This window comes from Ictidomys tridecemlineatus, unplaced genomic scaffold, assembly GCF_052094955.1.
Source record: "Ictidomys tridecemlineatus isolate mIctTri1 unplaced genomic scaffold, mIctTri1.hap1 Scaffold_81, whole genome shotgun sequence".
NCBI lineage: Eukaryota > Metazoa > Chordata > Mammalia > Rodentia > Sciuridae > Ictidomys > Ictidomys tridecemlineatus.
The window spans coordinates 950,925-964,607 of NW_027526045.1; the positions used below are offsets into that span (position 1 = coordinate 950,925).

General features: G+C 50.7%; 1 protein-coding gene across 1 annotated transcript in view; it reads left to right on the forward strand.

Moving 5' to 3' along the window:
- Positions 1-1,182: 1,182 nt before the first annotated feature.
- The window catches only part of LOC144374663 (obscurin-like), a 29,199-nt gene continuing 16,698 nt past the window's right edge, over positions 1,183-13,683 (forward strand). Inside the window, exons 1-6 of the mRNA XM_078037412.1 lie at positions 1,183-1,192; positions 1,288-1,333; positions 1,700-1,777; positions 3,458-3,838; positions 4,993-5,164; positions 6,617-6,675. Of these exons, the coding sequence (XP_077893538.1) occupies positions 3,532-3,838; positions 4,993-5,164; positions 6,617-6,675 (538 nt within the window). The 5' untranslated portion in view covers positions 1,183-1,192; positions 1,288-1,333; positions 1,700-1,777; positions 3,458-3,531. The remainder of the gene's footprint in view (positions 1,193-1,287; positions 1,334-1,699; positions 1,778-3,457; positions 3,839-4,992; positions 5,165-6,616; positions 6,676-13,683) is intronic.

Genomic DNA, 13,683 nt, shown 5'->3' on the forward strand with positions numbered 1-13,683 from the left:
CGGCTCTCCAGAGTTCGTGTCCCCCGAGATCATTGAGCAGACCTCCGTAAGCGAGGCTTCTGACATCTGGTGAGTGGTCAGGCTGAGTTAGGACTGTGACCCTCCTGGGACCATGCTGGGGAGTCATCTGGCAGCCCAGCAGCCAGCCAAAGGGTCCTCTCTGAACCTCTGCCTCCTTCTGCACCCCTGGGATCCCCCATGCCTCCTCCCACATACCCCTTGCCTGTGGCCAGGCCTGGGGTGACTCACAGTGGGTGGTTTTCTTTCTGCAGGGCCCTGGGGGTCATCTCTTACCTCAGGTGAGCACAGCCTGTTCTTCAAAGCCAACCCTTCTGCAGAATCCTGAGGGCCACGTGTGCTGCTGGCCACACCTCAGACCAGAGACCCAAGAGCCCAGGGGCAGCTATCTTGAAAACAGGCGGTCAGCCAACCCTGATAAGAGACTCCTGCCCACTGCTCCTCACAAACACCCTGTCATCACTAGGCAGAGCTGAGCTGACCCTGTAGGGTCTGTGGGATTTTTGTCCAGAGTCCACTCGTAGTGGTCACTGCTACCCTGAAGATGCTGGTGGTACAGACTGATCCTTGACCTCTGCAGGCTAAGACCTGTCCCCAACTCAGACATAGACTGGTGCCTATCTAGGCTCCCTGGACTCCTGTCCCAGCTGAGCCTGGATCCCTAGCTCAGGCTGAGGCCAAGTACCCACCCCAGGTTGAATCAGCACCCAGCCTTGGCATACATCCCTGCTTGAAGCTAGCCTGGGTCTCCTTTGTAAGTTCAGCCCTGTACCCACCTCTGGCCATGAGAGCCTCAGGTTAAAGCAGGGCCCCCATACAGGCTGACGTTTCCTTGATCCCTGTCCCAGCCTGAGTGGGGACCCCAACCCTGGTCTGAGCCCAGACACCCTCTTAGGCTTTGCCTGGATTGGTGTTCCAAGCTGAGGCAGTATCTGGGGAACCTCAGATACTGCTGGGTGGGAGTGGTGCCAGAGTTCATCCCCAGGGGCTTTGTTTGAGGGCAGGCTCTGCCTGTTTCCAGCCTGACCTGATCCTCCCCATTTGTGGGAGAGAGTGACCGTGCCACCCTGCTGAATGTGCTGGAGGGGCAGGTGTCCTGGAGCAGCCCCATGGCTGCCCACCTCAGTGAGGACGCCAAGGACTTTCTCAAGGCCACACTGCAGAGGGCCCCAGGGTGAGTGCATGCCTCTCTTGCCTGCCCAGGTTGCGGCCAGCCCTGCCCAGGGCCAGCTGACTGCCTGGCTGACCTGGGCTCTGCTCTCCCTCCAGGGCCCGGCCCAGTGCCTCCCAGTGCCTCACCCACCCCTGGTTCCTGGTGAGTAGGCCCAGCCTGGCTCAAACCCCAGGCCTGTAGGGAGGGACATCCAACCCAAGGGGGATGAGGGCCTGCCTGCATTAGCACATATGGTGGTGGCACCCAGGACCCTGTGCCCCAGTTCAGAGGACACTTGTCCCTTCAGACAGGCTTGGGATCCTGAGACCCTAACAGGGGTCAGGGCCTCCCCTACAACCTCTGGCCTTTACCTTGCCCTGTCTGGGCAAAGTAAAGGGATGAGCCCATGAGACCCCAGTGCTGAGGGCAAGTACACCTGCCCCTACCCAGCTGGGCCTCCATCCCAGGAGGGGCACCCATCAGAGCGCTGGGGTCTCTCCTCAATGTGGCTGCTCCCTCACACCCCAGAAATCCATGCCTGTGGAGGAGGCCCACTTCATAAACACCAAGCAGCTCAAGTTCCTCCTGGCCAGGAGCCGCTGGCAGGTGAGCTATCCCCTGAAAAGAGTGAGGGCAGGGTCAGAAACGCAAGCCCAAGCCCGCCTAGCACACTCCCAGGCCTGGCACCTCATCGGATCTCAGCCATGAGTGTGCCAGGCGCAGAGGGGTACCCAGTGGCCAGGCAGAAGCCAAGAGCCCTGGTGCACAGGTTCCCACTGCTCTGTGTCCCCACCGCTTTGGCCCACTGGGAACTTGGAGGGAGAAGGCCTGCACTGTGCTGGGGCCCCACCCAGCGACTGCTCTGTGCTGGGGGGGGGGCAGCGCTCCCTGATGAGCTACAAGTCCATCCTGGTGATGCGCTCCATCCCAGAGCTGCTGCGGGGCCCACCCGACACCCCCTGCCTGGGAGTGGCCCCCGCTCCTGCACTCAGAAGCCAGCTGCTCCTCCAGCTCCTCCTCCTCGGACAATTAGCTCGCCCCTTTTGCCAGGGCCAAGTCGCTGCCATCCTCGCAGGTGACCCATTCCCCGCTGCTGCACCCACGGGGCTTCCTGCGGCCCTCGGCCAGCCTGCCAAGGAGGCGGAGGCCCCACCAGCCTCACAGCAAGGCGCAGGGCCCCTGGCAGCCCCTGGCTGCGTCTCCTGGCACAGTGTCATCAGCAGCCAGTTCTTCCAGCAGGCAGGCGAGGGCCCTGGAGGCCGCCTACAGGCAGCCCAGAGGCGGCACCTGTTCAAGGGCGGGTACTTCGCCAGGGCCCTGCCTGGTCTGCATGAGCCGCTGTTGGAGCATCGCGTGCTGGAGGAGGAGGCCACCAGGGAAGAGCAGGCCGGCCTTATAACCAAGACACCCTCCTTTGAGATGGCCCTGCGCCTGCCCAGCGCCAGTGCCCCTTGAGTGAGGCCTGCAGTGAAGGACAGTGCCCTCCCACAGCCTCCAGAGGGGAGGCTGGTGGGAGAGACTAGAAGCCCCTGAAAGGACCCAGTCTGTCTCCATCACCTGCTAGAGACTCAGGGCCTGCTCAGCAAGCGGGGTCGTCCAGGCTGGGGCAGGAGGCTCCTTCTTGTCACCCTGAGCAGGGTTCTGCCCCCCAAAAGGGCTGTGGCCCACTGTCACCACAAACTCATGGCTGTTTGCCTGGAGGGTCTGTCAAGGAGATACTTCTGGAGCCCCCCTGCCCAGCCCAAAGAAGCCCCCTGCCAGGCTCTTAGAAGGAGCCTGGCAGCATCTCTCAACCTGGGAGGCCTTGGACCAGCTCTTCCAGCTCCCTGGAACCAACTTGCCCCACAGGCATGGAGTCCAGCCCTTCCCTGGACACTGGCAGCCTGTCTCAGGAGGCTGAGCATTCCCCTGATGCAACACCCCCCTTACCAAGGCCTCAGGAGCAGGCAACCACCCGGAAGTTCTCCCTGGGGTACCGTGGGGGCTATGCGGGGGTGGCGGGCTACGGTACCTTTGCCTTTGGTGGGGATGCAGGGGGCATGCTAGGACAGGGTCCCTTGTGGGCCAGGATGGCCTGGGCCGTATCCCAGTCCTCCGAGGAGCAGGACGAGGCTGCAGTGAGAAGCCCTCAACCTCAGGCCGACTTGAGGCCAGTGCCTGAGACCAGAGGGGCTACCCTGAGGGCTTCCCCAGAGCTGACCTCGTGGGAGCAAGATGGGCAGGTGTCCCTGGTGCAGATCCGGGACCTGTCAGGGGATACAGAGGCTGATGACACTGTGTCCTTAGACATTTCAGAGGTGGATCCCGCCTACCTCAACCTCTCTGACCTGTATGACATCAAGTATCTCCCATTCGAGTTCATGATCTTCAGGAGGGTCCCCAAGCCCTGGGAGCAGCCAGAGCTGCCCTCCCCTGAGGCTGCCTGGCCCTGGCCAGGGGAGCTGGGCCTTCGAGCTGGCCTGGATATCACAGAGGAGCCGGAGGACCTGGAGAAACTGCTGGGGGAGGCTGCAGCCAGCAGAAAGCGCAAGTGGTCCCCCTCCCGTGGCCTATTCCAGTTCCCTGGGAAGTGTTTGCCACTGGAGGAACCCCTGGAACTTGGGCTGCGCCAGAGGGTGAAGGCTTCCATGGCTCACATCTCCCGGATCCTGAAGGGCAGACCTGAAGGTAACCTCCTCGTCCTATCCCCTGGAACATCCCTGCCTCTTAGGATCACTCACCCTTTCGTCCTCAGGGTCCTGCTGGGCCCCTCCTATGGTGCTGTTGCCCCTACCTCCCAACTGCACCCACAGCTCTACCTGAGTCCTGGGGGCACCTCTGCTGACCTGAGCCTGCCTTACTGGGCATGTGAGGCCATCCTGGAGACAGCTGCAAGGAGGGCACCTGGGGAGACGGCAGCCAGGATCCCAGGCCTCCCCCACTGTAGACCCTCTGACCCAGGAGTCTTATGGCCCCACCCTCAGTGACCTCAGACCTTCTGAGCCCAGTCCTGTGGCCCCAGATCCTCCTGACTCCAGGTCTCTCCTGATCTCAGAGCAACTCGACCCTAGGCACAGCTGACCCCAGCTTCCCTGACCCCTGAGCTGCCTGGAAGTCCCAACTCCAGAGCAGCCTCTGTGACCCCCACCCTCCTGACCCCAGCCTGACCCCGGCCCCAAGCACCCCCCTCCTGCACTGTAGGCCTTAGAGCCCCAAAAGCCCACTGCTGAGGGAGGTGAAAAGCAGGTCCAGCTTGTCTTCACACCCCAGTTCCTGAGACCTGGGCCTGCCGGGAGGACAGGCAGTGTGAGGAAGCTGGTGCTGCCCGAGGACAGACTTCCCTACTGAGACCCTTACCCCTCCTCCAGCAGGCCTGGAGGAGCCCCCCAGGAAGAAGGCAGGCCTGGCTGTCAGGTCTGAAGGGCAGGGACCAAGGTGAGCAGGCCCCACTGTCTCAGGGTCCTTTCCCAACCGCCATGGTGCCTACACCAGAGGGGCAAGCCCCTACCCACCTATGGGGCTTAAGCCCAGAGGCAGGCTGGGCATGGGGGCTGAGCAATCTTGAAGGGCTTCCAGGAGGAGGCAGTGCTGCGTCCTGCCCACACTTTCTGGCCTGGACTTCCCTCTGAAGGCTCTTCCTGCCTCCTCCTCAGCACCAATCTTCCTGAGGGAGCTCTCAGATGAGACCCTGGTCCTGGGTCAGTCGGTGACTGGCTTGCCAGGTGTTAGCCCAGCCAGCTGCCCAGGCCACTTGGAGTAAATGTAAGGGGTTGGGATACAAGCAGGGCAGCAGGGGCCCTCATTGTCTAGGGGAAACTCAGACCGGCTCTGTGCTGTCACAGATGGGGCCCTCCTGGAGAGCAACGGCCACCTCCTCATCTCCTCGACCCTGAAGAACTTCCAGCTGCTGACCATCCTGGTGGTGACTGCTGAGGACCTGGGCATGTATACCTGCAGTGTGAGCAACCCTCTGGGCACAGCAACCACCACGGGCATACTCCAGAAGGCAAGTGGGTACGCTCTGCTAGAGGTCCCTGCCAGGCCAGAGAGGCTGGGCTGGGGGTGCTGAGCCTCGTTGCGTGAGCTAGACTGGGCCACTCCCTCAGCTGTGGGGCTGTGGAATTTGGGGTTCAGGAGGTTACCACAGGTGTGTCCGAGTTACCGAGCAGTCCAGTCCTGATGGGCCAGGCATTGAATGTGGTTGCTGTGGGTGCCTTCTGGACTGTCCAGGGTCTTCAGGGGTTGGCAGGAGGCAGGAGACTGACAGGAGACAGATGGAAGGCAGGGGTGGGGGAGTAGCATGCCCAAGAAGGAGGAGAGCGGTGTGGCAGTGTTCCAGCCTGCTGTGCACCCTGCTGCCAGGAGCTGGCCCGAGGCCTCTGCTGGCCAGGAGGCGGAGCTCCCTGTGGAGGGTGCCACCCTGCCCTCCAGTGGTGCAGGAGGGAGGAGCCCCATCCTGTTTGTGTCTTCATCAGAGTTGAGTCAGGAGCTGAGTATGCAGTGCCTGGGGTGTGTGGGCAGCTGAGATGGCTGCTGGCCCAGTCTGGAACTTGCAGACTGACCTCAGGCCCTGTACTGGGGTGTTCAGCCAAAGCTTAGAAACCAGAGCAAGGCCCCCCGACCAGAGCCTGGGCCACTCCACTGAGGCCTGAATATACCCTGGCGAAGGGCTGGCCAGGAGGGATCCTGGTGGGGAGGGTTGGGCAGACATCTGACTGCCCACTAGGGAAGGAGGCACGCCCCTCTTCCCATTGCTTTCTAGGACCTCACCCACTCCAAACAAATGGCACTTGGAGAGGGTGGGCTTAGGAGCCTAACGTTTGCCGAAAGTCAGGGAGGGTGAGGCAGGGCCAGCTAGAAATCAGCCCTGGGGATTAGATGCTGACCCAGACCATGGGTGGCCTCTTGCAGAGCGACCCTCGTCTTCCCCACACCTGAACATCGGGGAGGTTTACACAGACAGGGTACTGCTGGTCTGGAAGCCCATGGAGTCCTATGGTCCTGTGACATACATCCTACCATGCTGCCCTTTCAATCTCAATCTCTCTCTCTCTCTCTCTCTCTCTCTCTCTCTCTCTCTCTCTCTCTCTCTCTCTCTCTCTCTCTCTCTTCTCCTCTCCTCATAAGGTGGGCAGCTCAGGTCTGCCTTGCCCTCCCATCAAGCTGTTTTAACTCACCACAGGCCCAGAGGCCAAATAACTGTGGACTGAATCCTTAGAGACTGAGCCAGTTTAAGTCCTTCCCCCTTGATGTTGTTTTTATCAGGTTTTTTCTTTTAGCAAAAGACAACTAATTAGCACATCTATATATACTAAATAGATTTCTGTATAGTAAATCTAAATGATACCTTCACTTCTAGCCCAATCCATAGGGTTTTTACAGGTTCTGCCTTTGCTTATTTATGTATTTTTTTCAAAATGGAAGAAAACTAGCTCACCAATACTAATTTCTCCAATTCTCTTGTAGTCAATCTCCCTACCATGCAGATCACCACACTGGAGCCTTGAAACCATCACACATTCCAGGTACTTGATGGAAGCCATGCATTCTTTTCCATTGCCTTGAAAATACTTACATGTGAAATCAGATAGTATGTAACTTTTCACCTGCACTTTCTACTGAACATAATGCTGTTGAAATTCTTCCATATTATTGGGTGATCTGGTATTTTTCCCTTTATTACTCTGTGGTATTCCACTATCAATACTGTATCAATGCTCTGATATGGACTTTCCAGGGACTCTCTGGTGTATATTATAATTTCTCCCTATGTGGGTGGCTACTTAGAGGGATGCTGTGGTCATCTTGCCTTAGCCCCATTGTGGACATGTAGTTTTCTTCTACTTGGATGTTGAGAACTTCAGTTGCTTTATCCCTGAGGAATTTGCCGAATATGCATGTAAAATGGAAACTGATTATTCTTGTCAGCAGCTGTTAAAAAACTACTAGTGACAAATAAAGTAAAGAAAGAAAAAGAAAAATTAAAAAAAAAACAGAAATGTGTTATTTAGTAGAACACAACTGACAAAATTAAGTTGAAGTCTATACACAAGGCAGTTTTCTGCTTGGTATTCAATGAACCTTTAAATAAAGTAGAGAAGAAAAGCTAAACACTATCCCCAAAGCCTCTGAAAACTATAGCAGGATATTTAACATTCTTATTATGGTTCAGAGTTCATGGCTTCAACATAGAATGGACCCCAGTATAGACAACTATATCTCAGTGGAAAGACCTCAAGGACACACAAGTGCTTTGAGAGAGGACAGCTTCTTTGGTTGGTGGTCCACCTGTCCAATCAGCTTAGATCCTACATGCAGTATAATGCTCTGCAAAGGGAAATGAGAGCGTCATGAGTAGGGCAAGAGTCACAGACTAGAATAGTGGTCACACTAGCACCACATAAAATATACACAAACGAAAACTCCATGCATCGACTGACAGCCACAAATCTGCACTCTTAAAGGTTCTTCACTCTGGGGATAATTTCAGAGAGTAATGCTTCCATGAAAGACTTGACAGATGCTTTACCTCCCAGATGCATTATATCTTTGGACTGTACATAAGACAAGTGCATCTGTTGTATGTAATGGATGCTTATGAATCTTATCAGAAAACCATTTGAATTGCAGCTTACCTCAGAGTGATAGTTCTCTTACATCTTAAGGATTAAAGATCTATAATATGGGACAAGCCTGGTCACATGACTGAATCAGACCAGGGCCTCATGTTTTAGTGCTGTAAGATGGAACAAGACTGGTCTCATGACCTAAGCAAACCAGGGCCTTTTTTGCAGCAGTCCTCTCAGTAGTAATGCCTTTTACACTCCACATCACCCTGTTTGGCCCCAGAGGATGACTGGTTAGTCAATGACAGGTAAGATTCCTCAAGGGAGAAACAACCTAAGACAGGCACAGTTGCAGAGGGGCCATCAGGAGAAAGCTTGGGCACCAACAGAGGTGAGGCAAAGAACATCAACCCTCCCACCTGTGCAAAGGCCTAAATCTTCACCCCTTCTGAGAGAGGTCTCCTGTCCCCCATGTCTGCTTTGCTCCCCATGCCCAGCTAAGATTGGGACCCAAATGACAGACAGAGATCTAGTCAACAGTGGCTGTCTGCTCAGCACAGCAGGAAACAACTGCAGCTACAGGAAAGGGCCATGTCTGGATGTTTTCTCTTTTCTCTTTCTTGTTTCTCCCCTCTTTTTCTATTCTTTTCCCTTTTCCTTTCTTCTCTCATCATGGTTTTCCTTTGGCAACAAATTTAATAAAAAGAGAGGAAATGTTGGAATAAGTTTCAGTCTCAGCTAGCAGCTACTAGCAGCTTGGAAGTGCCTGAAATATCCACCTTCCTTCAGGCCTGACAGGAGCGCCTGCAGGATGGGGTGAAACCACATCCTCAGCACTTGTGGTTAGCATTGCCAAACTGCTCAGCCAAAAAACTGAGAGTCAGGGGCTTCAGAGTATAAAACCCCTGACTCAGTAAGGGCTAAAGACCCTTCCAGACTGCTTTCTGCTACGGCAGCAATATTTAGAGGTTCCTCACAATGTGGTAACATTAGGCAGAAGATGACTGGCTTATGGATATTGCCATGCTTATGTATGATTGACAGGCATGCCCCACTCAAACCCTATAACTGTTGTGTGCACTCCAAAAATAAACTGAGCTACTGGACGACGACCTGAGGCAGGTCTCCAGCCAGTTCTCTCACCCGGAGTCTGTGTTGATTCCATGTCTCTACTCCCAGCAACAAGGTAGCCTAGTGACCATGAATCAAGAAGGGACTAGGAACACATTCAAGATGGAATATGTCTGTTCCTATGACAAACAAGAGCAGGCGCATCTGTGCTACCTATTTTAGAGTGATAAGATGGGACAAGTTTGGTCCCATGATTGAACCAGACCAGGGCCTTCGGTGACACCTGTTTTATACCTTGAAGATAGGACAAGCTTGGTCTCATGTCAGAACAAGGTCAGGGCCTCTTGTGCCATCTTTTTTAGAGCTATCAGATGGGACAAAACTTGTCCCATGACAAAACCAGTTTAGGACCACCTATGCCATTTGTTTCAGAGCTGTAATATAGGACATGCCTGGTCCCATAACTGAACCAGGCGAGTGCCTCCTGTACCATTTTAGAGCTGTCATATAGAACAATCCTAATCCCATGATTGAACCAGGCCTGGACCTTTTGTGCCATCTGTTTTAGAGCTTCACGATTGAGAAAACCTGGTGTCATAACCAAACCAGACTAGGGTCTTCTGTGCCACCTGATTTAGAGCTGTAAGTTGTGACAACCCTGATTCCATGACTGAACAAGGCCAGGTCCTCCTGTGCCACCTGATTTAGAGCTGTAAGTTGTGACAACCCTGATTCCATGACTGAACAAGGCCAGGTTCTCCTGTGCAACCTGTTTAGAGCTGTAAGATGGAACAAGCCTGGTCAAATGTCAAAAAAAAAAAAAAAAAGCAGCGGCTTTTGGGCCACCTGTTTTAGAGCTGTAAATTTGGACAAGCCTGGTCCCATGAACAAACCAGGCCAGGGCCTGCTGTACCACCTGTTTTAGAGCTGCATGATGAGAAAACGCCTGGTCCCATCACAAAACCAGACTAGAACCTTCTTTACCAGCTGTTTTAGTGCTGTAAAATGAAACAAACATGGTCCCATGATCAAACCAGGCCAAGGTGTCCTGAAACACCATTTTAGAAGTGTAAACTGAGACTTCCCTGTTCCCATGACTGAACCAGACCAGGGCCTTCTGGGCCACCTATTTTAGAGCTATAAGAAGTGACAAGCCTCCTCCCATGACCACAACAGATGAAGGCTTCTTATATCACATTTTTTTAGAGCTGTAAGATAAAATAAAACTGGTTGCATGACCAAACCAGATCAGGGCCTTTTCATGCCACATGATTTAGAGCTGTAAGTTGTGACAAGTCTTGTACCAGGACCTCCTATATGACCTGTTTTAGAGATGTAGGATGAGACAAACCTGGTGCCATGACCAAACCAGAACAGGGGCTTCCTGATTTAGCACTGTGATATGCTAAAAGCCCGGTAACATGACCAAACCAGACCATGGTCTACTGTACCACCTGTTTTAGAGCTATACGAGGGGACAAGCGTGGTATCATCACTGAATCAGACCAGGGCCTCCTATATCACCTGTATTAGAGTTGTAAAATGGGACAAACCTAGTCCAAAGACCAAACCTGACCAGGTCCTCCTATACCACCTGTATTAAAGCTGTAAGATGGGACAACTCTGGACCAATGATGACTCCTGATGATGGCCTCCTATACCACCAGTTTTAGAGCTGTAAGATGGGACAAACATGGTCCCATGAGCAAACTAGACCAGGGAAAACTGTGCTACATGTATTAGAGCTGTAAGATGGGACAAGCCTGGTCTCATGACTGAACCAGACCAGAGCCTCCTAGAGCTGTAAAATGAGACAAACCTGGTTCCATGATCCAACAAGGTCAAGACATTCTTTGACACCAGTTTTAGAGATGTAGGATGGGACAAACCTGGTCTCATGAACAAACCAGACCAAGGCCTCCTGATCCACCTGTTGTAGAGCTGTAAGAGTGAAGAATTCTGGTCCCATGACCAAACTATACCAAGACCTACTGTGCCAACTGTTTTAGAGCTATAAGATAGGACAAGCCTGGACCCATAACTGAAATAGACTAGAGTCTTGTGTACCACCTGTATTAGAGCTGTTAGTTTTAGACACCTGGTCCCATAAATGAATCGGGCCAGGGCCTTCTGTGCCACCTGTTTTAGGGCTCTAACTGAAGACAAATCTAGTCACATAACCCATCTTGGCCAGGGCATCCTGTGCCAACTTTTTCAGAGCTATAAGTTGGGACAAAAATTGGTCCCATGACCAAATAAGGCTAGGGCCTCTTGTGCCACCTGTTTGAGAGCAGTAAGATGGCACAAGCCTGTTCCCATTACCAAAATAAAACAGAGCCTCTTGTACCAGCTGTAGTAGTGCTCTAAAATGGGAGGCATATGGTACCATGACTGAACAAGGCCAGGGCCTCCTGCCACCTGTTTTAGAGCTGTAAGATGGGACAAAACTAGTCCCATGACCAAACTAGGCCTGGACTTCCTCTGCCATCTGCTGTAGAGGTATAAGTTGGAAGAGCCTGATCCCATGATTGAAATGGGCTAGGGCCACTTGTGCCACATGATTTACAGCTGCAAGATGGGACAAGCCTGGTCTCATGACTGAATCAAGCTAGAACCTCCTGAATCACCTATTTTAGTGCTATAAGATATGTCAGACCTAACCCCATGACCAAAACAGACCAGGTCCTTCTGTGCCACCTGATATATAGCTGTAACATGGGACAAGCCTAGTCCTATGTCCAAACCAGGCCATGGCTTCCTGTGCTATCTTTTTAGAGCTGTAATATGGGACAAACCTGGTCCCATGACTGAACAAAACCAGGGCCTCTGGTGCCACCTGTTTTAGAGCTGCTAGATGAGACAATATTACTCCTATGACAGAACCATGCCATGCATTCTGTACCAGCTGTTTAAGAGCTGTCAGATGTGACAAGCCCGGTCTCATGACTGAACCATGTCATGACCTTTTGTGCCACCTGTTTTAGAGCTGTAAGATTGGAAAAAACTCATCCTATGACTGAACCAGGACAGGGCTCATAATTTGATGGAATTATTAGAAGTGTTAGAATCTATAGAATGTGAGTTCTAATTAGAGATATGTCTTGGAATACTATATCTGGTCCATGGCCTCTTTCCTTTCTCTCTCTCTTCTCTACCACCCCTCCCCCTCTCTTTCCTGGATGTTCATCTACCTGTTTCCTGGATGTCCAGTTGAGCAGCTTTTCTTTGCCGTACCATTCCAGCCTGATGTTCTGTTTGTATAAAGAGATCTTAAGTGGACTCCACTGCCAAATAGGAGTTTATGATCATTGTGTACAAATAAGTCAAATTTGCTTAATATTCTTGTTAATCACATTCAAATAATAATCCTTATTTATATGTACCGATATTCCACAATGAAACCCACTATGCTCAATAATTAAATTGTACAAATAAATATTTTAAAAAGAGTAAATAATAAGTTTGGGTTTAAAATAAAACAATCTAAATTCACATTATTGCATTCTGAAAGAAAAGCTGCCACACAAGCAGAAAATTGCCTACATTGCAAAATTACTCAGAGTAGGAGGCTAAAAAGTAGTCCTAGAAAGCAAAATATTTACTCAAAATATATTAAGCTAAGTCCTAGACTTTTAAGAATAAATGTAAGCAAACAATCCAACACATAGCTCTAACAGCCCAGAAATGGTCACCAGAACATATACAGTTTTATTTCTAAGTATTGTGCACTTTGGGTATAGTCAGATTTATGAACTGATCAAATTGTATACTGTAGTATAAAGTCCAAAACAGGTGTGCTATTTTGGAATGTTAAGACTAGAAATACTTTATGACTAGATATTGCAGTGTTGATCCTAAATTTCAACCTTCCTTGATTCTATGGCTTTAGGCTAGGAGCTGAGCTTCTTGCATTTTATTTTTACTATTCCTTAAATTGGTACAACATAACCCAATGTGACTCAGCCTCATTCTGCTGATATGCCTATATAATACCTAATTCTTAGGATTTCCATTGTTCTTCTTGGCTTTTCAAAGTCATCATCTAAGGCAAGATATTTCTACTTCCCCCTTTTTAAAGTTCACTTTTAATGAATATTCAGTTTATACCTTAATTTTGAGAGTGTTTACATATCATAATACTTATTAATTCAATAAAAAATAAATAACACAATATATTATGTATGCTAATTCCAGCTCTCTCTAGGCCTATCCTACATATCAGTCTGAATGTGGAGATACATATATGATAAAGAGAAAGAGGACTTCTAATTAGATGTGTACATTGGCAAATTGTAAGCTGATTTCCTTGTGAGCCAAGTTGAAATAAATCCCATATTCAACCTGGAAGTAATTACCTTGCACAATTGAACTGAGACGAATTGCTTTTTGCCTTCTTTATTCCTGAACAGTCAGTTATTAGTTGAAGTAATAAATATTGATATGGAGTATAATACTCAAAAAAGTTTATTAAAAACAATTTTGAAGTCCATAGAGTTTTGTTATCCTGGGTCATGCCATTCGCAGAAGTGTGATTAGTGCTTCTGTGGTTTTCTTAGATTTTGTTTTTGAGTTATTTATGGCTCTGATAATATTTTATACAAGCATTCATTAACAATTGAAAAATTCGTCTAGACACATGAACTGCATCACTAAAAAGAGAGGATGTGACTGATAGAATTCATATTCATTGGAAGCTGCTTTTGGGGGGCCACTCGGTCTCTGAGAGGTACTGCTGGAGAGGGCAGAACTGCTTCCTGGTATGTGATGTCATTCTGATTACTTTGTTAGAGCCCCAATTTTCAAGCTTCACTCTCTGATAACTGATGTCTTGAAAAGTATTTCCATCTCTTTACTGTTGTACAATTCAGAAAAGATATAAGGTCATCATTTAGAGAA